Source organism: Bombyx mandarina, chromosome 15, assembly GCF_030267445.1.
Source record: "Bombyx mandarina strain Sakado chromosome 15, ASM3026744v2".
NCBI lineage: Eukaryota > Metazoa > Arthropoda > Insecta > Lepidoptera > Bombycidae > Bombyx > Bombyx mandarina.
In genome coordinates this window covers 14,206,596-14,233,334 of record NC_143221.1, presented here as the reverse complement: position 1 = coordinate 14,233,334, position 26,739 = coordinate 14,206,596, and the positions used below count along the sequence as shown (strand labels likewise).

General features: G+C 37.8%; 2 protein-coding genes across 6 annotated transcripts; both read left to right on the top strand.

The window, feature by feature from the left end:
- The first annotated feature begins 2,664 nt into the window (after positions 1-2,664).
- On the top strand, positions 2,665-22,395 carry LOC114248604 (uncharacterized). Of its 5 annotated transcripts, XM_089732963.1 has the most exons (9): positions 6,670-7,132; positions 7,205-7,245; positions 8,192-8,213; positions 8,777-8,956; positions 9,263-9,370; positions 20,035-20,088; positions 21,094-21,299; positions 21,983-22,046; positions 22,286-22,395. In XM_089732963.1, the coding sequence occupies exons 4-9, from the start codon at positions 8,837-8,839 to the stop codon at positions 22,367-22,369; spliced, it is 636 nt and encodes a 211-aa protein (XP_089589089.1). In that variant the 5' UTR covers positions 6,670-7,132; positions 7,205-7,245; positions 8,192-8,213; positions 8,777-8,836; the 3' UTR covers positions 22,370-22,395. The 5 variants fall into 5 exon arrangements, with proteins under 5 accessions (XP_089589090.1, XP_089589088.1, XP_089589089.1 ...); XM_089732962.1 differs by lacking the exons at positions 6,670-7,132; positions 7,205-7,245 and adding an exon at positions 5,622-6,121; XM_089732961.1 differs by having other exon boundaries at positions 6,670-7,245.
- A 939-nt stretch (positions 22,396-23,334) lies between these two features.
- On the top strand, positions 23,335-26,022 carry LOC149501529 (uncharacterized). Its single transcript, XM_089732846.1, has 5 exons — positions 23,335-23,393; positions 23,663-23,732; positions 24,507-24,613; positions 24,725-24,823; positions 25,933-26,022. The coding sequence occupies exons 1-5, from the start codon at positions 23,335-23,337 to the stop codon at positions 25,985-25,987; spliced, it is 390 nt and encodes a 129-aa protein (XP_089588972.1). The 3' UTR covers positions 25,988-26,022.
- Positions 26,023-26,739: the final 717 nt, after the last annotated feature.

Genomic DNA, 26,739 nt, shown 5'->3' with positions numbered 1-26,739 from the left:
CTGCCTATTTCTGCCGTGAAGCAGTAATGCGTTTCGGTTTGAAGGGTGGAGCAGCCGTTGTAACTATACGGAGACCTTAGAACTTATATCTCAAGGTGGGTGGCGCATTTACGTTGTGGATGTCTATGGGCTCCAGTAACCACTTAACACCATGTGGGCTGTTAGCTCGTCCACCCATATAAACAATAAAAAAAATAAAAAAAATAAAAAATGATGACGATGTACTAGATAGTTTACTCAAAGTAATTGTACTCTAGAAATGTCGCATTAATATCTTCAACGTTTTCAAGTTGCTTTCCTCTGTTTTCCATAAGAGTGAATGTTACATTATTAGCTTTTAAAAGCATCTCAGATCGAAAAGTTTTGGGGTGTAGCCCTGATCAAGAAACCATTCATCAAGTATATACCCTAAACTCGGCTACCCTCGGAGGGAAACCCTTTTCGAAGGCATTTTAATTTAATTAGAGGAGATTAATTATATAAACAAGGAAAACATCAAATGGTGATTAAAAGGAAATGGCTTTTCTCCAAAATACCTACCACGGGATCCGAGGTTGAGTTACAGTCAGTATGTTTGCCAAAGTGTTTGGCATTCTACTTCTTCTGTCTTTAGTGTTTTCGATACCAGCTACACAGGACAACGTTCAATTTGTTCTTATATCGGTGGACGAGCTCACAGCCCACCTGGTGTTAAGTGGTTACTGGAGCCCATAGACATCTACAACGTAGACGCGCCACCCACCTTGAGATACAAGTTCTAAAGTCAGTATAGTTACAACGGCTGCCCCACCCTTCAAACCAAAACGCATTACTGCTTCACGGCAGAAATAGGCAGGGCGGTGGTACCTACCCGCGCGGTCTCACAAGTTACCACCAGTAAAAATAGTTAAGATAGTTGACAATGACACGTTTAAAGATATGCCAAATGTTTGTTTTAATCTTAACTTTAGCTTTTCATTGCCTAGATAGGTGTACGAGCTCATGGCTTACATGATGTAGAGTGGCTACTATAGCGCATTGATGTTACAATGTTACTGCGGTCATTTTCGGTAAGCAACCGCTTGGCTGTGCCTCTGGCTTGGCTGATGTTCATGGGCGACGGTAGGTACAAGGCCAAAAATAAAACCAAACACGAAGTCCAAGTTTTTACTGTATAATGCTACACTCCAAACTAGAACATATGGGGGTAATAACATTCACCACTCGTATTGGCTCACAAGACATGGTATATCACTAAAGATAATCGTTCTTAGTAAGGTATGTTTATAATTAACCTCACCACAGGACGCAATGTCTAGACGACTGGACCACAAGATAATCAACACGATGCTCTTGAGACATAAGATTTAACACTTGAATTACCGCGTAGTGTGAGCACGTAATCTTACAGATGGAGACGAGTTATAAATTTTCTAGTAAAATATGCAGAAAAGGCGATACGCAAACTGGGTGGCTTTTCACTTTGACGGAAAAGTCTAGTACGGTTTGAGGACTTTGTAGGTATTAATTGATTCAAATACAAGTAGTCGGTCAATTTCGGTTTCTGTTCACTAATTAATGATCGGAAACGAATCGTACAGTGGCAGTAAAAAAAAAGGGTGCGTGTACTTATTTTTATGAAATTTATAACTTTTTTTTTTATTTAAATTTTAATCAATTTGAAAAAAAAAACGATTAAACAACATCCTCAAACACGCATATTGGACATCCCTTTTCTTGACATCGTATAAATTCGGTAATTCTCGGTACGGTTCGGAAAGTTCACCTGCGGCTATATTCAGACTCGCCAAGTTACGTCGGTCGTATTGTAATGAGCGATTTAGTGGGCAACTTCGTTCTGTTAATTTTGTGTCACGGTGCTGGCGCATCGTAAAATTTCACTCTCATCAATTTTTCATAACGCGCCTAAAGAAGTATAACTTCGAAAAACTGGACAGAATAATTTAAATTAAGAAGTCATTGAATTTTTTTTTGGTACTACAGTTACAGGTGAAACCGCTTTGAAGTTAGCAATAGTTGCGTTTTGTTGTGAAAATATCTCATACAGATTATTATGGATTGTCGAGATCATACCCTTCCCATTCATACTATCGTACCATCCCACTGGAGCAGACTTCATTCCTTTACACACAAACCAATGCGTTCATTTACAATGCTTTCAGAATATATTTTTTACCACTTAAAATACTTTGAGCGATATTTTTTATATTAATCTTATATACCTTTAAACGAGCAATTCTTGTATATTAATGTATATGTATATAATCTGAATCTCGGAAACGGCTCCAACGATTTTCAAAAAATGTAGTATACAGGGGATTTCGGGGGCGATAAATCGATCTAGCTACGATTTATTTTCAGAAAATGTTGTTTTATTTGTGTTTTCAATAATCAACTCCTCCCGACATCTATTGGCGAATAATAATACTATTTTTCTTAATTGAGGGCAACTAACCGCTTTAAAGACACAAGATGGCGTTATAAAAAAAAAACGAGCAATGCTCGGTCATTTATTGCCCTCGTAGGCAGTCGAGCATACGGCCCACCTGATGGTGAGTGGTTACCGTTGCCCATGGACTTCAGCAACGCCAGTGGCAGAGCCAAGCCGCTGCCTACCGCTAATAATAATCGAACATGAAACCATCACGCAAACAATATTGGGTTAAATTTAACTTTTTCAGAACGACGATAACGCTGGAGTCATGGGAACACCAGACGACTTCGAACAGCTGCCCGGGGCACAGCCTCTCCAAGCAGGGTTGATATTACTGAAGCCGTCAAGAGGTGATTTGATATCACCAGCAAAATTTCCCTACAAAGATGACACGAACTTAGTATACGGAAATACAGACAACCTTGGCATAACGTGAGCTTTAAATTGTCTTGTAATTGTAAATGACTGTCAGTAAATTGCAGGCACATAAATATGCATTTGACTTTAAACAAACGACTCAAAAAGTTTTGTCAGCAGTGCTCACAATGAAATTCAGTAAATAGGTATAATGTGTGTATGTATAAATATTTATTTCATTGTCAAGATGGGTGAGTGATGGGGACGTGGTCGCCGTAGCTCACAAACATTACCCACCTTGAGACATGAGGTCAAAGTCGCAACTAAATTGTACTCCTATAACGGAACGGAGAAATCGTAGACTAAAGAAGTCGTCGTGGCCTAAAGGATAAGACGTCCGGTGCATTCGTATGTAGCGATGCACCGGTGTTCGAATTCCGCAGGCGGGTACCAATTTTTCTAATGAAATACGTACTTAACAAATGTTCACGATTGACTTCCACGGTGAAGGAATAACATCGTGTAATAAAAATCAAACCTGCAAAATTATAATTTGCGTAATCACTGGTGGTAGGACATCTTGTGAGGTGGTAGGACATTACAGCGTGTCGGTTTGAAGATTGAGGCAGCATTTATACTTTAGAGTCTAAGACCTAGAACTCATATCTCAAGTTTGGTGGCGACATTAACGTGGTTTACGTCTGATTAAAATTCCGATGGCAGTAACAAAATTCCATAAAGCCTCTAATTCTGTTAATTTTTCAGATATGGCAAGACCAAAGATCGGTTACTTCATGCGAACTTCCGAAAGGCCGATCTATTAGTAAGTAAAATTCCTTTTAAGTAAACTCCATTGTACTTTAATATTTAATTTCACTTAAATATATTACAGAGAATTTGGAGGGCGATCAAGTCGAATAACTTTAATGGGTTTGTATTAAGTTATTCTGTTAAAATCTTTAAAAGCAATATTTTTGAAGTTATACTTTTTTAGGCGCGTTATGAAAAATTGACGAGAGTGAAATTTTACGATGCGCGCGCACCGTGACACAAAATTAACAGAATGAAGTTGCCCACTAAATCGCTCATTACAATACGACCGACGTAACTTGGCGATTCTGAATATAGCCGCAGGTGAACTTTCCGACCCGTACCGAGAATTACCGAATTTATACGATGTCAAGAAAAGGAATGTCCAATATGCGTGTTTGAGGATGTTGTTTAATCGATTTTTTTTCAAATTGATTAAAATTTAAATTAAAAAAAAGAAAAAAATTTAATAAAAATAGAGTATAATTTCTTACGCGCGTACATAAGAACACCGTTTTTTTTTTATTGCAGAGATAATTAGACGAGATCACAGCCCACCTGGTGTTAATTGGTTACCGGAGCCCATTGATATCTACGTAAATGCCGCCACCTCCTTGAGATATGAGTTCTAAGGTCTCGGTATAGTTAAAACAGCTGCCCCACTCTTGAAACCGAAACGCATTAGTGCTTCACGGCTGAAATAGTCAGGATAGGAATATAGCATAAGAGAGGTTAATAGATCAAGCGTTTCAAAATTCTCTACTTTATAAGTAGAGAATATTGTTGCTTCATGTTTTCGAATGGAAACCACGCAGCGGACGACGTGGAACGCCACCTGGCTAGGTGGTGCGATGACCTCCGAACGGTGGCCGGCCAGAAGTGGATGAGGAGAGCCGAAGACCGGGCTCAGTGGTGTGTGTTGGGAGTGGCCTATGTCCAGCAGTGGACGACTGTGGGCTGATGATGATGATAGCGATGATGGTGCTGCCTATATGACCGATTTTGACCCATTATAAATCGCTTCGAAGCAGTTATTATATAATTATAGTTTGTGTAATTACTGATGGTATGACCTCTTGTGAGTCCGCACGGACGCAGAAATAAGCAGGGTGGTGGTATCTACCCGACCGTTTCGGTTTGAAGGGCGGGGCACCGTTGTAACCATACTGAGACCTAAGAACTCATATCTCAATGTGAGTGGCAGCATTTACGTTGTAGATGTCTATGGGCTCCAATAACCACTTAACACCAGGTGGGCTGTGAGCTCGTCCACCCATCTAAGCAATAAAAAAATAAAAATAAATGGTTCGTGAATCCGATAGACGAAACACGGAGACTTGTATCGCAGCGCAATATAAAGAAATAATAATTTATACTAAATCATTATTGTGTCAGAAATGATCGTCAATATAGACCTATATTCCAAATTAGGATTCTTTAATACAAAAAAAAAACTAGATTTTTATTTTTAATAATAAAATATAACTTTTAGTATTCACAGGAATAAACCCCTAGTAAGTTAAACATTTTACGATGTCACTTCTAGCAAAACCTATATCTTCGGTATAACTACATATATTAATCTAGCTTTCTTGGCATTGTTTTTCTTTAATAACAATCACGCTTGCAGAATTTTTTTTTATATGGATCTGAGACTTTTGTCATTTATGTCAGTATCATTAAAATAGTATACAACAGTAACAGTAACAGTATTAAAAAAACATTCATTTCATTTTATTGAACCATTTCCAATTTTTTATTGATTCATTATCATTCGTTTAAAAATTAAACTAAATTAGCTTAAATAAAGTTAACTTACTTAAATATTATTAAAAAATGGACACTCACTAATTTGATTTTTAAGAAGCTATGGTTTCGTACAACATTTACTTTGTATATGCCAAAAGTGATATGTTACGTTCTATCTCATACTAGTTGTATATATTCGTAAGCTTTAAGTGTCAAATTTTTATTACTAGTTTAGATAATTCTAATACCATTTAAGTACAACTCGTAGGTCCACAGAACGCCTCGTTGTACAGGGAAGGGTTGATGGTACAAGACCGCCTGATAGGTCATCAATGCGGTGGACCGACCAAATTAAAACTTTTTTTTTATTCCTTAATTGGTAATTGGTAACAAAAGGTCATACCACCAGTAACTGCAGTGGGAGGTCGCCTAAATGAGTGCAGTAGAATGGCCTTAAGCAGGGAGAGATGGTGGGACATCGTGAGACACATCAAGTCTGCCCCTTCCAACACTACATGACGATCATGACCACTCTGTCATGAGTGACACGATTAAGAAGAAGAAGAAGAAGGTTAAAATAATTATATATTCAAAAGTTTTATTTCGCAGATAATAATGGACCTTCGAAATTCAAATACAAAGTAGGTACTTTAATAACTTAAAAACTTTTTAGGAATGTTTTTTTTAAAGTTTAAATGGAAAGGGATAATTAAGCTAATATAATTTAACTAATCGAACAGATTTGGACCACCGAAAGAAGATTACATACAGGTAAGTTTTTCTTGTTAAATAATTATATTTAGTATAATGAAGTATTTAAATTAAATATTACACAAATCATAGTTTATATTTATTTCGTAGATCCATGCCTAAACATAATACTAAATGCTAAACGAACCAAAGAAATATAATATATCATTGTAGAAAGTTCACCTTTAGTGTGTTTAGTGTTGGCCGAGTTAATGGCGGTGACTGATGAATACACGAGGTCGTTGACCGCGTACTATCACACGTTTCCATTGCGTGCAATATGTACATAGTATATTGCAATTTTAATTTTTAATTTTACTGACCATCATTTGAATACAATTTAGATTTATGACCTCATTTCCGTGGGAAGCCGCATCGTCTAAACATAAGATAGCTTTGCCTGCTTGTCTGCCTTTTACCATGATAAAATTATTGTAAGAAACCTTTTATTGAGAATCGTGTCCGATATTTTTGCTTGTTTATGTAAAGGTTAATAGATGTTATGATGCATTTTTCATTACAATAGAATCATTTTATAATATGTTTTCTATCATATTTACCTATATATAAGAATGTATATCTAAACCGCGATATGTTTGCTAAAATTAGCTCCTATAGGCTCATAGCTGCTTAATTTTTATCCACATGAGATTAGTTTTAGCGATAATACCGCCGCGTTATGGTGTTTTTTTATGCCTACTTATACTAGTAGCTTCAAGGGGTTATTCCAGCTTCACTGGACCTATGATGCTGTCTCTGAATGTTTTGTTATGTATAGTGGACTGCAAAAGTGCATCAATTTAATAACCTATAAGTAACGCCATCTATCGGTTATATTTGATTTAACAACCTATAAGTAACGCCATCTATCGGTTATATTCGATTTAACAACCTATAATTAACGCCATCTATCGGTGATGTTCGAAGCAGCCTGGCGTTCCTGTTTAAGGTTACGCAGACGTTATTACCACTTTGACCTCACATCTCGGGGTGGGCTACGGCACTCTACCGTTTCTTCCGGAAAGAAATGAGGTATAATATTCTTAAGCATTCTTCTCAAGGAATTAAATTTAAAATTTCACGATTTCATATTTCGTCATACAGGCTATTGAACTTGAAAATAATGCAAACGAGATCACCGATGAGTGAGTTGTTTATTTTCATAACATGTATGTGTGTGTGTATTTGTCGAAACTGCTCGTACGCCACCTACAATAGTAAAAAAATATTCCCAACCAATTAAAATTACAACACATTTCTTATAATAATAATAATAATGTTTTTGTTGCAAGTAACCATGACTCATATAAATTGTTAATAAGACTTAGACCTATGTTAGTAGTTATATTTACATCACAATGAATTACTGTCGTAACATCCCATGGGAGATGGCACCACAGCGACCCATGTATACACAGTCCAGCCTGCTTGCGATCATGCTCAGGATACTGTTGGAGCTGGCCCTCACTCTGCTTACCAGAGATGCACACCTCTTACGCATGGTAGCGTAAAAACAATCTATGTGCGCGTCTGCAAACATCCCTGATGCGATTATATGGACACCCAATTTAAACTTTTTTATAAATGCGAAAGTTTGCTTGGATATTTGTTAGTCAATCAAACTCAAAAATATTGTAGCTGAACAGATTTGAATGGAATTTAGTAGATAGTCTACAAATGAGGCACTTTTATCATCGTGAATAACATGACCGGAAAACGCCAAATATATCTGCTATAAATAAATACATTTGTATATTTACCACCCACTGAGTTTCAAGGCGAATCTTCTTAGTTGGTCACGATTCCCATTCGGTGGTAGTAGTAGATTCAGCGAAGGTATTAGGTGTGATATAATTCAAGTGGTAGCAAACGTTTTCAAGCTGAGCCTTGATGAAGCCAGAATAACCCCTTGGACGCTACTGGGAAATAAGTAAGCAAACAACACAACAAACAACAAAAACAAAACAATTCGATGTGCGACATCTCATCACAAAACAAAAAAACAAGCAACACATGCCCGTTCTTTTAAATTAAAAGATTAACTCAGAAAAAATGAGAAATGAAATAAAAAGAGCTCGTTATGTATTTCAGGACAGATTTCGAGATAAATGACGTAAGTTTGATTAAATTTAACTAGTTGATTAGTTAAAGCATTATACAATATCTTGCTAATACTAAAACAACATCTAATTTAAACTTCGATAGATAAATATAATATATGTACATAGAACTTAATGTACACTGTAATAGAATAACACGCAATTTGGAATTTGGTAATTTAAGCTTTTCACTCAAGAAAATATTCGTCTAAAACTGGGTATTTAATTTCTGAATCTGAATTAATGGAATGAATAAATTATATACCTTCAAAAGAGGCGAAAAGTTTTTGGAACGAAGCTCCATATGGAACGATGCAGAAGGGTACCCTAACCGGGAAAAAAACGTCCGTAACATAAGATTTTTGTTATTTATGTATACGAGTAGTATTAGTATGATGGCTATACAGTGTGTAATGTATAGTCTACGTGATGACGGTTATTATTATTATTCATATAAATTGCCGTTTCTTTGTATATTACGACAGGCAAGGACCGATCTTTATCAAGTGACAGATTCAGCTGCCTATTCTTTTGCTATCATCCAATCAAGATATGCCCACTCATTCGAATCCCACAGGAGAAAGTACACAGAAGATCGCGTAAGCACCACAAATCCTCGTTCAGAGACCGAGACGATATGTACTCGAGTGAATCATCGGACTCATCTTCAAGCTCGTCCGACTTCGAGACGAACCCAGGGAACCCTTACACAATACACGACGACAAATACGAGCAGAACTGGATGTGGAAACATGACGTGAGTATTGAAGCAACAAGCATTATTTTTGTGTAAATCTTATTTTTTCCGATCTGCCCTATTTATTTATGCCGCTAAAAAGAATTAAACTTTCGCAGTGTCTTAGCACTTTGGACATAATAGATAATGACGTCCAAATAGATATTGCAGCGGATTTAGACATGAACTTACCCAGTGACAGGTCTAATGCGAAAATTCATGATTTTTATAAAATACCCGATTCTATATCAACAAAATGATTAGCCATAGCCTAGAGATATTTCATTTTGCCCGAAATTGGAAATTGACAAAATTAACTTTTTGCAGATGGATGGCGAACATATGAACGTAAACCCATACGCTCCCAAACTTCACGATATGAATCCTTCGGGAGCAGATCTATTTTTTGGAAGAAAGTGGTGGTATTTCAATCAGGTACACTTTAAGTCAAGTACTTCAAGAAAGTTATAGTATAGCCCGAACGCAGAGCTAACACTGACGTTCTCTGATGAGAATGACGGAAAGCATACGTTTTCTTTGTATTAGTCTGTTTCGTTTTTAAAACACACTAGAAAATAATAGAAGGCTTTCAGCTCTTACGGATCGTTTGGAACATCCGGGTCTGCGGAGAGACTTCGGGTTCCTCTGTATTCTGTACCGTATGTTCCATGGGGAGTGCTCTGAGGAATTGTTCGAGATGATACCAACGTCTCGTTTTTACCATCGCATCGCCCGCCACCGGAGTAGAGTTCACCCATACTACCTGGATCCACTACGTTCATCCACAGTGCGTTTCCAGAGATCTTTTTTGCCACGTACCCTCCGTCAGGTGTTAGCCAGATGGAAGAGTTACTCGGTAGAGTGGAACGCGTCAGTCTTGATTTCGGACTTAAAATGAACCGCAACAAAACAAGTGTCATGATTGTCGACCGTGCTAATAATAACTCGCCAGAGGTCACAAAAATTGCGAACTGCGATGTCGTACAGTCATACATTTACTTAGGTGCACTGATATCGAACACGGGCGGGTGCGTTGATGAAATCAAGCGGCGTATGGCTGTTTCGAGGTCAGCCATGGACAGGCTGAAGAAAATATGGGGGAATCGAAATATCACTAAAGCCACTAAAATCAGACTTGTAAGAGCACTGGTCTTCCCCATTTTTCTTTATGCTGCTGAGACCTGGACATTGAGAGAAAGTGAGAAAAAGAGGATAGATGCTCTCGAAATGTGGTGCTGGAGAAGAATGCTGCAAATATCGTGGACAGAGTTCAGAACGAATCAGTCAATTCTACAGGAACTCGGCATCAAGCAGCGACTATCCTCCATCGTTCAGGGTCGCATTCTCACTTTCTTCGGGCATGTGTCGCGGCGGGGTGACGACTCAGTTGAGCGCCTTGTGGTGCAGGGCATGATAGAGGGTACAAGACCGCGCGGCAGATCACCGTTACGATGGACCGACCAAATAAAGGCAGCTCTAAACGGTCCCGTTAGCGAGTGCACAAGAAGGGCCGCGGTACGCGAGGAATGGCGACGTCTGGTGAAGCGCACCACCAACCAAAGTGATGACCACGACCACTCTGCCAAGAGTGCATACGACTGAGAAGAACCCTCCGGCTATGGAATGAGCTCCCCTCCACGGTGTTTCCCGAGCGTTATGACATGTCCTTCTTCAAACGAGGCTTGTGGAGAGTATTAAACGGTAGGCAGCGGCTTGGCTCTGCCCCTGGTATTGCTGACGTCCATGAGCGACAGTAACCACTCACCATCAGGTGGGCCGTATGCTCGTCTGCCTATAGGGCAATAAATAAATAAAAAAAGATACAAAAAACAATATTATGTTTACAGTTTCAAAGTGATTTCAATGCAGGTGCAACTTTTGACCAACCCGCTCATTAAGATGAATTCGTCCATACTATCTGAGACCACTACACCCATCTGCAGGGCGTAGATACTTATAATTAGACGCATCATCTGGCTGTGGCATGAAATGTCCTCCACTGTGTACCCTTGATTACTTAATGTGTCTTTCTTCAAATAAAGTTTGTAGCGAGGTATCAGTAGAAGTCAACCATATTGGTATTTTAATGACCATCAGTGACCATCTCCTATAAGATGGGGCGTAAGCAATTAATTAGTGTAAGATATTTAAAAAAAATCTTTTTTTCAGGATGATTACATACCGATGTGAATCCAATAAACGTACAAAAAACAAAAAACAAAACCTTTTATTTGAGTTTACATTATACTAATGTAGAGACCCGTACAGTATTCTTCTTGTTTTATCTATACTATAATATTATAAAGAGGAAAGATTTGTTTGTTTGTTTGTTTCGAATAGGCTCCGAAACTACTGGACCGATTTGAAAAATTATTTTTCCATTAGAAACCAACATTGTCCCTGATGAACATAGGCTACTTTTTTTTATTTTTTTTTATTTTTTTTTTTGGTTTCATGTGTGTTTTAATGTTTCCGAAGCGAAGCGAGGGCGGGTCGCTAGTATTAAATTATTTCTTTATTTTATAGAAATGAAATATTATTTTGATTTAATATCTATTTAATGGTATGCATAATTTACGCTCCGAAAAATATCGTAGACGGCAGGTAATAAATGAAAATAACAAATTTCTCAGTTACGAAAGACTAAGGCCATGTATTCATTGAGAAAATAGGTTACGTACCAGACATTTCTTTAATATAGCGAAGATACGCGTCGATCGTTCTACGTAGCACAGGACTTTATTCACATTTTGTAGCTAAAAAAAATGAAACATGCAAGGTATATCGTTTTTTTCTTCGGTTCGATTTTCAGTGGTTGTAATCTTCATGTAGCGTTGGAGGGAACAGATTTAATGCCTCTTAAGTTGTCGCATCATCTCTCCACACCCGAGACCTTCCTACTGAACTTATTTAAGGACCTCCCACTGGAGATTTGTACTAGGATATCTCGTCCCTAAATGGAAAGTAAGATATTTTACTCCAACTAATATATTCAGTGTTACTGGGGTGACCATGTATCAAAAACAAAAAAAATATAGGCCAATATTCAGCTGTTCCTTTAGGTACATACTTCTGCTTAGGAATTAAATGAAATTTTAATATTATGATCACTAGATGTTCCTATTTTTATTTTAGAATAGTTTTGTATTGCATTAACGTGTGAATGGGCTGACGGAGCACCTGCTGTTAAGCAGTTACCAGGGCCAAGAGGTAGCACAATCTTTATGCTGTCAGCCGCCTTGGGATGTAAGAACGAAGTCTCAGATGGAATGTTAAGAGTTATCACCCCTTCCAACCAAGAACGTGACTGTTTTGCGGCAGAAATAGGCAGGCTGCTTGTACTTACCCGTTTGGCCTTACAATACGTCTTCCCACCAGTGAATACGCAAATTTATAAATCTTAGAATTTGATTTGTGTGTGTTTCCTTGTATGTCAGTCAGTACCTGCTTGCAAGATTTGAACAAAAGTCATCATATAGGTTGTTGAGAACGATTTAAGGTGACATCATCACCGCTCTGTATAAAAACAAATAATATTATCCGATGCTTATGACTCGAAAATACTAGGAATAATATTTGAGTACCTAATACAAAAATCTGAACATTAGAACACAAACTTAGCTGTATCGAAGCAAAATTGAATTTTAACGTCTCACAAATGTATTTCGAGTCAGGAGTCTACTCCTAACTGGGCACACGAATCTCGGTCTTCTGTTTGGGACATAAACACGATATTAGTTTGAGCAGAAAAAGTTGAAAATACATTTTGCTTTCAACTCGACCGGTCGCAATTCGAATTTCACCGCGACGTGTATTTCTTGCGAATGCTATTGAATATTCGAGACTGCGATTTTAATGTACCATTAGTGCAAAGGAAAAGATACTGAATTGGTATTGGGATTAATGGAATACTTATTCGTAGCCAAGAGAAGATCCTCCAGTGGATGTCGTTGCTTAGTAGACGCTACGATGGATGAGCATGCTCACTGCCCGCCTGGTGTTAAGAGGTCATCGCAGCCTATAGACATCAACCACATAAATTCCGCGTTCAACCTTGAGACATGCGTTCTATGTCAGTTTTACAGTACATCAGCTGTCTCACCCTTCAAGCCGAAACGTATCGCTGTTTCGCGGCAACGATGGACAGGCTGATGGTACCTACCCGTGCGGACTCATAAATCGACCTACCACTAGTAAGTAATAAAGCTTAGTTTAGGTTACTTTCTTAGATTTTGACCATAAAACCTTAGATATCATTAATTTGCTGATAAAATCATCAAATATACAGGCAAAATTTTAATACAGGAACATAAAACCAGATGGTAACATAAAAAAAAAGGGGTGGCATTCGGAAACTGCCGCGGTAAAGCTATTGCATAGCATTTTTTATCAACGTATGCAATTATAATAAGACTATGATAATTTAATATTAAAACAAAAATAAAACAAGACCACGCTATATGAACCATGAATAAAAACAAAACCTTAACTGTCCCCTTCACACTCATAAGCTAGACCGCGCGAGAGAGAGATGGGCAGACTTTTCATGATGCGCATGCAGTGTGACGTCACGCCACGCGCTTATTCACAAACACTACACAAGCGCAACGTGTGAATGTGTTGAACGCGAGCTACATGGTAGGCGGAGTGAGGGGTGTAAGGTTTTTTTCGTTACGGAATTTCATGATTCGATCGCCGCGCTCAAGGCCCGCTATAAAAGCTATGCAATAGCTTAAAAACTTTTTTATTTCATTTTTTATTGCATAGATAGGCGGGCGAGCTCACAGCCCACCTGGTGTTAAGTGGTTACCGGAGCGCATAGACATCTACGACGTAAATGCCGCTACCCACCTTGAGATATGAGTTCTAAGCTCTCAGTATACTTACAACGGCTGCCCCACCTTTCAAGCCAAAAGGCGTTACTGCTTCACAGCAGAAATTCTGATATATTTATTCATACATAAATTATGTTAAATTGAATTGCGTGAAAATTAGATATGTACTAGTAAATTTCACTAAACTTCATTTTATATGCACTTCGGATAATAAATAGCTGGTAAGTTTATGGTCAAACTAAAGACTTACGACACTAAAACAAACATACTCCGATCCCAAATATCAGATATTTTTCACAACCATGCTGACTCCAAACCGAAACAGAAGCTTGATCTCATGATATAGCAGCAGCTCACCACTCGACCAATTAAGCCAACTTAATAACAGCATTAGCACTAAGAAGATGTAAAAAGCTTAAACGTCAGAAACCATTAAACACGTCAAACTTTCGGCTTTCGTGCGCAGTTTCGGATGCAAGCTTTCAAAGCTTTCACTAAATTCTGAAACTGCACGTTTGTGTTGAAACAGAGAAGTTGGTTCTCTAAAATAACTTGCAACGTATATATTTTGGAAAACTATCGTTGGAAACAAATCATAGTAAGTAAGTAGGCCACAAGCTTATGTATGAATAATATAAGCTACCTATTTTATTAATTTTTTGGTTTGATGGGTGGATGGGTGGACGATCTCACGGCCCACCTAGTGTTAAGTGGTTACTGGAGCCCATAGACATCTACAACGTAAATGCGCGACCCACCTTGAGATATAAGTCCTAAGGTCTCAGTATAGTTACAACGGCTGCCCCGCCCTTCAGACCGCAACGCATTATTACGGCAGAAATAGGCAGGGTAGTGGTACCTACCCGTACGGACTCACAAGAGGTCCTACCACCAGTGATATTCAATTAATTCACAATTAGTAGCTTTATTGATCTATACTAATATTATAAAGAGGAAAGATTTGTTTGTTTGTTTGTTTCGAATAGGCTCCGAAACTACTGGACCGATTTGAAAAATTCTTTTTCCATTAGAAGCCGACATTGTCCCTGATGAACATAAGCTACTTTTTTTTAATTTTTATTATTTTATTTTTTTGGTTTCATGTGTGTTTTAATGTTTCCGAAGCGAAGCGAGGGCGGGTCGCTAGTAAGGTATAAATGTGTTTTTTTAATGAGGATCGTAATATAAGCAATATACTTTTTTTTATTTTTTTTTATTGCTTAGATGGGTGAGCGAGCTTACAGCCCACCTGGTGTTAAGTGGTTATTGGAGCCCATAGATATCTCCAACGTAAATGCGCCACCCACCTTGAGACATAAGTTCTAAGGTCTCAGGTATAGTTACAACGGCTGCCCTACCCTTCAAACCGAAACGCATTACTGCTTCACGGCAGAAATAGGCAGGGTGGTGGTACCTAACCGTGCGGACTCTCAAGAGGTCACCAGTAAAAATACTTACGGTCGCGCGTCGCCTAGGTCGGGTAGGTAATTAGTGGCGGCATGATAAGAGAGTTATCGTGTCGCTCCGCTTTGTCGAACTAATGTGTATATACATTTTTTATTTATTTATTGCTTAGCTGTGTGGACGAGCTCACAGCCCACCTGATGTTAAGTGGTTACTGGAGCCCATAGACATCTACAACGTAAATGCGCCACACACCTTGAGATATAGTTCTAAGGTCTCAGTATAGTCACAACGGCTGCCCCACCCTTCAAACCGAAACGCATTACTGCTTCACGGCAGAAATAGGCGGGGCGGTGGTACCTACCCGTGCGGACTCACAAGAGGTCCTACTATATGTACATTATACTATATGTATATAGCGGAGGTTTTGTGCACCAGTAAAAGAAACTACTCATCATACCAAAAAATAAGCCTAGCAATTTATTTTTAAGAGCACTAAAATGCTGACCTGAACTCAAAACGCCACAACTCGGTAACATTTTAAAGAAATAATTTGTATTTTATAGGCAAAAAACTCCACAAAGTAATATATTTGAATGAAATTAGAACTTTCCGTTGGCTTATGGTCGGTCGATGTGCTAACTTTTTTACGCCCTTAAACTTACAAAAGGTTCCACGAATTGTTCGAGTCGTCGAGGCGAAAAAGTTTTTATATTTTTTTAATTATTTTTGAAGTAAACCTCGCGCTTGTGTGTTTCCACCGACTGCTACAAAAAGGACACAGAGGGTACATCTTAGAGTTTATAAAACTAATTTATACATGGGACAGTTATAAAATTTGTTTTTAAATCGCTAATTTATCTTCTCGAACAAGAACCAATCCTAAAAATCTTGTTCTGAAACCTATTCTGAGTATCAAATGTTTTTTAGCACACTATAGTGATTGCATAGTAATTTTTAATGAAATCTGTGGGTATTAAAAGAAAGTATTGTTTCTTTAATCTGATTTTGGCGCGATAGGCCTGTCCAAAAATGAGTTCGGGGTTAATGTTAATGAAGCAGCGGAAACTGAGATAAAAAAAATATGGTATCGTGGATTGAAATAATGAATTTTGTGAAATTGTTTTCCGCTTAGAATTATGGAAATAAATTACAATTAAATAGACTTTAAATGTCGTTTCTTTGTTGTACGGAGCAAAAGAAATTATGTTTTCTTTTTAAACAATTAAATAGTGGTTATAAGTATAAAAAGATCTTCCACTGTTGTTTTATTAGGCATTTTTAGTTTTCGCCGTCGAAATATACATTAATGGACTAAACTAGCATTTATTATTTTCATTTTATCATTTCCGATATTTAAAACGCTAACGATTGTGACCACAAGTAGTATACTAACTACTATACTAGTTATAATATAAGGTTATCGAAGTCAAAGTAGCATCAAACTAGGTACATCTTAACATGAACAAATAACCAGTTTTCCCAGTGAATGAGCTCCCAACTCAACCAGTAAATATAATAATAATAATAACCCATAAACCCGTTAATACCGCCACCCACCTTGAGACATGTGTTCTGAGTCTCAGTTCTATAGGAGCGCTAATATTTTCTAGAGCCGGCGACAGGAGTTTTTAGTGAGGTTCAACTCCCACATATCCCACCTGCCGCGCGGTTGGGGATCCGACGATTTTCTCCAGTGGAAAAAAGTTCCCGCTGGTGTCCCTGAAGTCTGGTTATATATTGTTTACCAAGTGCCTCGATTGAAATAAAAGTGCGTCCTCTAGCACACGACTGATGCACCACTCTATTATAATTATTAATATGCTACCTCACGAATGGGTTAACCAAGCGGGACGAGAGGTATGCCAGCCAAATCTCTCTATAACCTACTAAAAGACTTGTAGAGGGCTTCCATAAATTCTACACTTAAACGAACATTTAAGGTGGCCTTAGTGTGTTCCTATGAAATTTGGCTAGGCAGGGAGAGGAATGCGGAGAGTGGAGGTGAGCGTAATGCGTATTGATACGGGCCTCATAACCTACACCAGAGTCGCGACTCCACTGGAATTTTCCAAATTTCTCTTTTTCTCCTCTTTAAGCAACGCGATGGGCCTGGCACCCGTGCGGTGAATCCCCGGATTGCTAAAATAATCGTCTCGTCCAACATTATCTATACTAATATATAAATCTACAGTGGCTTTTACGGATGTTCCGTTATAACTACTGAATCATGCATCCGATTGACTTGAAACTTGGTATCCATCTAGAAAATACATGATAATGGACTTAATGGATAGGCCAATATTTATATGAGTGTTGGACTCTCTAATAATAATGACAATAAATAATAATGTTAATTTGAAATTCCCAGCGGAGCGGGCGAGTGCGGCTAGTCGAATTATAAAATCAAATTATACGGATGTGAATTAAAACTTTTTTTTTTGTTTTTTTCAACTCAAAGTCCGAAGTCGTTTCACGGAAATTTCCCGCTAACAAGATTGCCGTAAGAGTACTAAAGTAATAAAGAAAAAATTTTAATGACAAAAACGTGATTACAGAATTCACTCACCTGCAAGGATCTGAGATGAGATGAACGCGATCACTACGTTTTCTATATTAATAGGCGTGAGTTTTTTTTTGTTATATTATCGCTCTTGAATTCCAAACCTAACTCTGTCCAAAATGAGCGGTAGGCTGGAGAAAACAAATCACACTCGGGAGTTGGCCTTTTTATCGCGAAAACGACAAAAGAAACAAAATAAATATTACGAAACTGCGTAATGAACATGAAATCAAAAGGCTGGCAGGGAAGGCGACATTCCGACTAAGTGCCAGCGTTTTACGAGTAGTAACATGAACAAGCACACGACCCATTTGATAGTGAGTGGTTACCGTCGCCCATAGACTTCAGCAATGTCAGGGGCAGAGCCAAACTGCTGCCTACCATTGAGTATTCTGCACAAGCCTCGTTTGAAGAAAGATATGTAGCGCTCAGGAAACACCGTGGAGGGGAGCTCATTCCAAAGCCGAATGGTAGAGCGTGTGTATGATGTAGGGTGATAATGACAAAAGACACGACAGTTTGAGCCCTGTTTATTCTGGGACGACTCGACACAGACTAAACTAACACGCCACATCATTTCCCTCTTAAAAATATGACATAAATTGTTCTAAGCTATTGCATGGCTTCTATCGCGGGCTTTGAACGCGGCAACCGAATCAAGAAATTTCGTAACGAAAATAAAACCTAACACACCCCAATCCGCCTACCATGTAGCTCGCGTTCAACACATTCACACGTTGCGCTTGTGTAGTGTTTGTGAATAAGCGCACGGCGTGACGTCGCACTGCATGCGCATCATGAAAAGTCTGCCCATCTCTCTCTAGCGCGGTCTAGCTTATGAGTGTGAAGGGGACAGTTAATGTTTTGCTTTTATTATAGTTTATAAATATAGCGTGGTCTTATTTTTATTGTTTTAATATTAAATTATTATTGTCTAATTATAATTGCATAAGTTGATAAAAATGCTATGCTATAGCAGCTTTGACGCGGCAGTCCCCGAGTGCCATACTTTTTTTTTACAATGTACCGCTACAAGTGGTAACAAAATTGTTACTAACGTCACAACGTGAATGACGAAGCCCACCTTGAGAAGTGAGTAGTCCAAGTCTCCAATTTAAAATATGTTGTCTGTCTTCCGCGGCGGCAGCAACTGCGCGACTTAATAACTTTGCCGGTTTTCTTTACGATGACACGACATCTTCCCTTTATTGGGGAAACCTTTCGCGAGCACGTCTTAGGCACTGACTGCCTTAGAAGGATTAGCAACGACCTCTGCGGTTTGATATAGATTATGGACTCGTAATTACAGCGACAATATTACAAATAACGCATCTAGCTGGTGTACGTTGTCATCGTTTATATAACTGTCCATTATAATTAGGTATTAGCTACTGTATTTTCAAATACTGTACTTAGCTACAGTATTTTGACTGTTAGTACTTGAACCATTGTGCCATAGTTTACTTATTGATTAACAATGATAATGGTAACCTCATAGGTAAATAAATATACATATTGATATAATTCGTAATTGACGCTCGTTATATGTTGTTATCATTTTTACTTACTTTAAAGGTCTATGTTTTTACTACATTAATAATTTTGATTGATTTGTCATTTTTAACAATTTTTTAAATATTAAAATCTTATTTAAGAAGACGTACTCGTTTATTTTTTTATTAATTTTTATATTTTTTTATCTATACTTACTGTAATATAACTTATTGTAATAATATATCTATTATATACTTATTTTATTTATATTTTGATTTAACTGAATTGATGGATTATAAATATACATTACATAAAAAATAATTCTTAATTTTTTTTTATTGCTTAGATGGGTGAACGATCTCACAGCCCACCTGGTGTTAAGTGGTTACTGGAGCCCATAGACATCTACAACGTAGACGCACCACCCACCTTAAGATACAAGTTCTAAAGTCTCAGTATAGTTACAACGGCTGCCCCACCCTTCAAACCGAAACGCATTACTGATTCACGGCAGAAATAGGCAGGGCGGTGGTACCTATCCGCGCGGAAGTGGTCCTACCACCAGTAATTACGCAAATTATAATTATGCGGGTTTAATTTTTATTACACGATGTTGTTCCTTCACCGTGGAAGTGAATCGTGAACATTTGTCGAGTATGTATGTCATCAGAAAAATTGGTACCCGCCTGCGGGATTCGAACACCGTTGCATCGCTTCAACACGAATGCACCGGACGTCTTATCCTTTAGGCCACGACGACTACGTAATTGTAATGTAGTTGATTTCGATAATGTTTTATGCAGGCGTTCCTACATTGCAATGGCGCAACTAATCAGGACCAGATCGACCATATCGCTGTGAGTAACTGATAACTGGAATATCACAACTTATTATTTTAAACGACCGTAAACGTGGACGCGGCTTCATCAGCTAAATGGGAATATAAAAATCTTTAGTAAATAAACCGCATATTATTAAGTTTAGTTAATGTTTTACAATGGGCAGTAAGGTTTTTTTTTATTGCCCTTGTGGGCAGACGAGCATACGGCCCACCTGATGGTGAGTGGTTACCGTCGCCCATGGACTTCAGCAATGCCAGGGGCAGAGCCAAGCCGCTGCCTACCGCTTAATTATGTAATTTGGTGGAATATATCGCCACCTGCCACAGAAAGCAGAAATAAAGTTTCAGTGCCCCCGTTATGAAACTTTTTCTCCACGTATGAATGGAATGGAGTAACCACGCCTAATAATTAGTCCATTAGGTGCTGACTAGATACTAGCAGTAGTATCAGGAGAGCGACCCCTTTGGAAGAGCAATTGGGGTTGATGTCAATAATGGAACGGATAATAAACGGAACTGGTGGTTCTCAGTTCAACGGAGTGGAACTCACAAGAGGTCCTAACCTCTTGTGAGTCCGCACGGGTAGGTACCACCACCCTGCCTATTTCTGCCGTGAAACAGTAATGCGTTTAGGTTTGAAGAGTGGGGCAGCCGTTGTAACTATACTGAGACCTTAGTACTTAAATCTTAAGGTGAGTGGCGCATTTACGTTGTAGATGTCTATGGGCTCCAGTAACCACTTAACACCAGGTGGGCTGTGAGCTCATCCATCCATGTAAGAAATAAAAAATCAAAAAAATTAAAGCCATTTTAGAATTTGATGGGTACTCGTGTTACAACATCGGTGTAGCTCTGATTATTTAGAAGTTATAGTAACAGCCCGTGGAGGGATTGATCTTATACTCTTATCTTCTTGCAAGCCGATACCATGTTAGATGATCTAGTTATGTTTTATGGAAATATAGTCCTGCCTGGAAAAGAGTGGAAAAGAACCACACTATACTAAGATTACTTTTTACAGAGAAGACTGCAGTTGGGTATAGATAATGGTCTGATAATTGGTGCGCCAACGGATCCAGAACATTTACCCGCAGCGGAGCCGATTCTGCCCGGACATACCCTGCTGAGGCCAGCCCGGGGAATGCTCAAATCCGCTGTCAAATTTCCTCATAGGGACCTCAATAATGGAGCTGGAGTTTATGGGAACTTCGACAACATTGGAATCAGGTATTACAAGGATGTGAATTATCTTGAGTGTTTGATTATGATTTATCGAATCTTTGGTTTATTTATTTAGTGCAAGAACATAAGAGAAGTACATATTATGCTCACTGTATCTCTGAACCAGAATAGTACTACTAGCGTAGCTACCGAAGTCAATAGTCAACAAAGCGTAAATTCGATCACCCCCTTTGAAATGTTAGATATATAAATAAATAACTCGGAACAAATCAGAGACAGTCATTCGCCGCAAAATTAGGATTTATTTGTTATGGGTACTAGAGACTGACATACATCCGTACCGTATATAATTACTGTTACGCCGGTAAGAGTGACGCCATCTATCGTCGAATAGCCGAAACGAATGTCAAAGGATCTAGTAACATCTAGAACGCCATCTATTGTCAGATAGCGGAAACAGGCATCGAAAATACTCGACTTGTGAGAAATATTCTCGATAATTCTAGGGATGTGGGGTTGGCTATAAAAGCGTTGTAGAGATGGCACGCAGTCAGTTAGTAATCGGAACTGCTCAAAGCGAAACAGCGATCGGATCACCTTAAGCGAAGCGGAAGTATTGAATCAAAAATTTTAAAGTATTTTGCGAAGCCGATGCCCGTAAACATTTTTGTTGAGTGCTTGAGTTGCTTATCTATCACTAATTTAATTATCTATGCTTAATATTTCAGGTTTGATGGTAAAGGTGACAAGGTCTTATACAGTGGTTTCCGAAGAAATTTTAAAAGTTTTCCAGTAAGTATGGCACCAGTAGTATTTTTATGTGTGGTCAGGGTAGGGACTAAGATGAAGTGGTGTAATACTTACCCCATGGGACGCATCACCGACTATTACTGCCGATGGCGAAGTGAACTCTATCAACACGCGACCTATATCGTAATTGTGCACGAATTGCGATTCTAGCAGTTGCCTAAACTTATCGGCCAAAATCACTCATAATTGAATAATCTAAAATTTTTATCTTCCCTATCAAGGAATCCCAAGAAAAAATATTCTTTAACAACTTAAGACAAAAATCGAAATCCAGAATGAGAGACCCGAAAAAGAACGGTGAGTGAACAGACTTTTTAGGTTTTCCACAAACTTTAGCCATCAGATATACTCGTACAAGTCCGCTTAAACGTCATTCAACTCCAATAACACCAGCTATTAAAAAAAAAACTTAGGTTTTGTAATGGCAAAATACAGTAATATAAAATTTTGAATCTAAAACAACAATAGCAACAATATAACATTAGAATATCATCAATGCAGTCGAGGACAATTAAAAATGCATTATTGTTAAGGATAACTCCAAAACTACTGGTGAAATATTTATACAACTTAAATGGGAATGAGAAGCACTAGCTTTTAAAAGTGAATTCATTCGAAAAAAAGTTCTGGGGTAAAACACAGAAAAATACAGTTTGATTGGGATCCTCATTTTTTTAAATCGTTGAAAAGGGGTGTTCTATAGTTATAGAGCGAGGATAATCACACCTCCTCAAAGGAAAATACTTAAGTAACTAATTTACAAAGAAACATTGTGTTCTGCTTATTGGAATCAGTTTTGGTTCACAGTACGAAGTCCTAGCTGTAAAAGTGAAATATGAAAAGTGAAAATAACTGGGAACACATTACGTATGGTCGTCCGGTATCAAAATTAGAATTCCCTGTGTTATAGTTACCAGAGACTGACATACATACATTATTACTCTAAATATACACATATATATAAAATAGACATCCAGATAACGAGCAAACAAACTTGTTCATCACATTTTATTTTTCCTACCTATGCTGATAGCCTTGAGAGGCCATTTCAGGTTCTCCTTGCGTGTAGGTGAGCTCACGGTGCTCAAACCGGGAGTGTTGCTAGCACTGGCCCTAGCAAGAGCGGTGCTTCGCAGAATCTACCACCGGATCGGAAACGCGACCCACTGAGCAGATCCGGCGAGAAACACTTAGGGGGCTGCGTCTATGGGTTAATTCACTCGTCGAGCCCTTTCGTCCGGTGCTTGAGGTACCCTCGAATGTTTGCCCAATGTGGGAATCGAACCCAGAACCCCTGGCGCAACAGTCAACTAACTACTGCAGCACCGAGTCAGTCTTGTCGTCAGTCAGTATTGTTTCTGTGTGTTCAGTTTTCTGGGAACACGAAAACCTTAAAGTATTCGATACGTAAAAAAGAATTTAATTAGATATTATAAAAAAAAAAACCGACCTTAAACTTAAAAGTAGTTTTTGTGAGGTCTACGACACGCCGAAACCGAAGAAAATCCTGGGAAACTACATGCTAAACAATATACTGTGTAATGATGATAAAGACCTGTTTGATTTAGACATGCATGTTCCACTGTAATTTTTTATAGGTATTCCTCTATTACGTTCGAGAATCCGCGAATCACCAGCCATAAGAGGAATCGAATAATTCATAATCATGTGAGTTGTTTAACAATATCCAAATTAACTTACCACACCAGCGTCAAAAATGTGACATTATCAATATAGAAATGTGTCTTTAGTGGCCACACAAATATATCACAGACGTCAACAAAGTAAATGCCGCCACCTACCTCGAGACATGAGTTCCAAGTTTCAGCTATGACGGTACAACACTTGCCTCATCCTTCAAACCGAAACGCAGTACTGCTTCACGGCAATAGTCATGTAGCCATAATAGCCCGATGTAGGTGCTCACAAAATGCCCTACCACCAGTAATTACAGAAATTATAAGTTTTGCGGTTTTGATTTTTATTAGGTACACGATCGTGAACACTCGTTAATATTTTTTATTGCTTTGTTGAGTGGACGAGCTCACAGCCCACCTGGTGTTAAGTGGTTACCGGAGCCTATAGACATCTACTACGTAAATGCGCCACCCACCTGGATATATGAGTTCGAAGGTCTCAAGTATAGTTACAACGGCTGCCCCACCCTTCAAACCGAAACGCATTACTGCCTCACGGCAGAAATAGGCGGGGCGGTGGTACCTACCCACGCGGACTCGCAAGTGGTTCTACCACCAGGAACAAGTTAAATTAAGTACGTATTTCATTCAAAAATCTTGACAGTGAAACTGCTTCAAACGCCGGCACTGTCGCATCGCTCGATATGAATGCACCCGGCGTTTCATCACTTAGGCCATGACGACTTCATATTTTTAAATATTATTACCAGGCTTTTTATATTATAAATTAATATCAATTTTTCAGTATTCTCCGAAGCGAGGAGGCCATGCTTATATCTTCCTAAGTCGACCACGTCGCGATGACAGTGATGAGCTCGATCAAAAGAAGGAGCCATGTTTTGGAAGAACAAGGTGACAGATATGTGACGATGTATACCTAATTCACCCTTAAAGACGTAATATCCTAAGACTTCCGTATACAGTGATATGACGCGGCGAAATGCAAGTTTCATATTCTTTCAGAAGACATTCGAGGACATCCTGTTATACACTGATGTCACGGAATTTCCTGGACTCAAATCGAAGCTCGTACGACGTAGACCCAACCCTCTGTATGAACAGGTGAATTATTTCGTCTTTTTCGATAATAATCGAATTTATTTGCCAATAAATAGATTAAGACGGTGAATCGTGATCTAAGGCAGGGCTGTCCAAACTACTTACCTTGCGGGCTAATTAAATTTACTACAAAAGCTGGAGGCATAGATAAATACTCTTAATATTTGCTGGACGGCCGCAAAAATTTTTTTTATTTTTTTAAGTAAAAAATACAGGTTAGTAAATACTTCCCGGGAACTCCCCCAATAAAAAATTGCTTCACTATGAGAATGGAATGTTACAAGACTAAAGATAAATTTATACCAAATATTGATTATATGTTCAAAGAATTCTAATAATATCATCATCGTCATTTGACCCCGAATTAAGATTTCCTGTGTTATCGGTATCAGAGACTGACATACCTACATACTAATATATATTTAAATGCAAATATACATTATATATAATAAACAGCCCAGAAAAAGAGCACACAAATCTGTTCATCACAGGAATGTTATAGTTTTGAAAATTAAAATAATTTTAATTATTTCTATATGATTTGACTATGTAAATGTTACATGTTCTCAAAGTCACAACACTAAGGCTGTACAAAAATATTTTCGTATTTTAAATAAGTAATAATTTTAATTAATACATAATGTTACGGTATATCATTTTCATATTCGTTTATTTCTCAAAATCAAAAATTAATGTATTAAAACTCTGCTGTCACGTACTCTTTGACGTAAGGAAAACTAATTCACGAAATGTTCAACTGAATGTTTTGCATTAATCTTTAATTATGTGTAAAGAAGCAACCATTTTTGTTTTTTTTATAATAATTATTATATTATAATACATTGTGTATTAATTGTATGTATATTTACGGATATATCTATCTATGTATGTGTATATGTATGTGTACATATATGCATAATATGTATTTCACTGGATTGGTACACCGCGCGTAGTTCGTTTCCAAATGATTCTTGTCCACCTGATGGTTGTCTGGAAGAGATCGCTCTTAGCGATAAGACCGCCAATTGTAGTTTTTGTATTTAATGTATCGTACTGTTTATTTGTTTTTTTGGTGTACAATAAAGAATACTCTCTCTCTCTTTCTGTTTCAGATCAATTACTGGCCATTCACGGAATATTAGCCGTCGTAAAATATTAGATTCTTAAATAATGTAAACGTACGCGGTTTTAACATAAAGTGTTAAATTAAACACATTAAATGCATTTTAATCTAACCTCCTTGACGAAGTTGCTCCGTCAAAATTTTCCTAGTTGTTTTTACGCAGTGCTCTGGTAAATTACATAACACAACAATCATAAAAAAAGATTTTATTAAATAAATTTAAAATTATTGATTTAGAGTCATCTCTGGGTCTGCCTTTATTACTTGAACATCGGTATTATCGCATTAATTAATAAGATTGTACCGGGCGTCTAATTCTTTAGGATCCTACGAAAAATCAAGACATAAATAAAATCACAAAAAACAAATTTTAGAGACACTACTGCCATCTATCATTTTTCATGGGAACTACTTAGACTGTTGAAATTAAGGAACGAGTGCAATAGTTACCAATGCATCTAATAGATGACTCTGTATTATATTATCTGAATGTCACACAATATTAATAATATAACTGGTAAAACGAAATTAGACATAATTTTATTTGAACAAAATTCATTATGACTTGCTGCATTTCATCAAATATGAATACTAATTGTTCTACAATCAAATGATTAGAACGTGGTTGTTATTTAGGTTCAGTGAGGTGAAAAGGGACTGAGGCGTATTTTGATTAAACTTTAAACTCTTTTAGAGAATACAGTATTGTTTGGCTTCGGAAACGGTCTGTCGATACTTTGGAAATTTTCAAACAGAACGACGATAAGTAATTTGGTTTTACTTAATTTTAAACCTG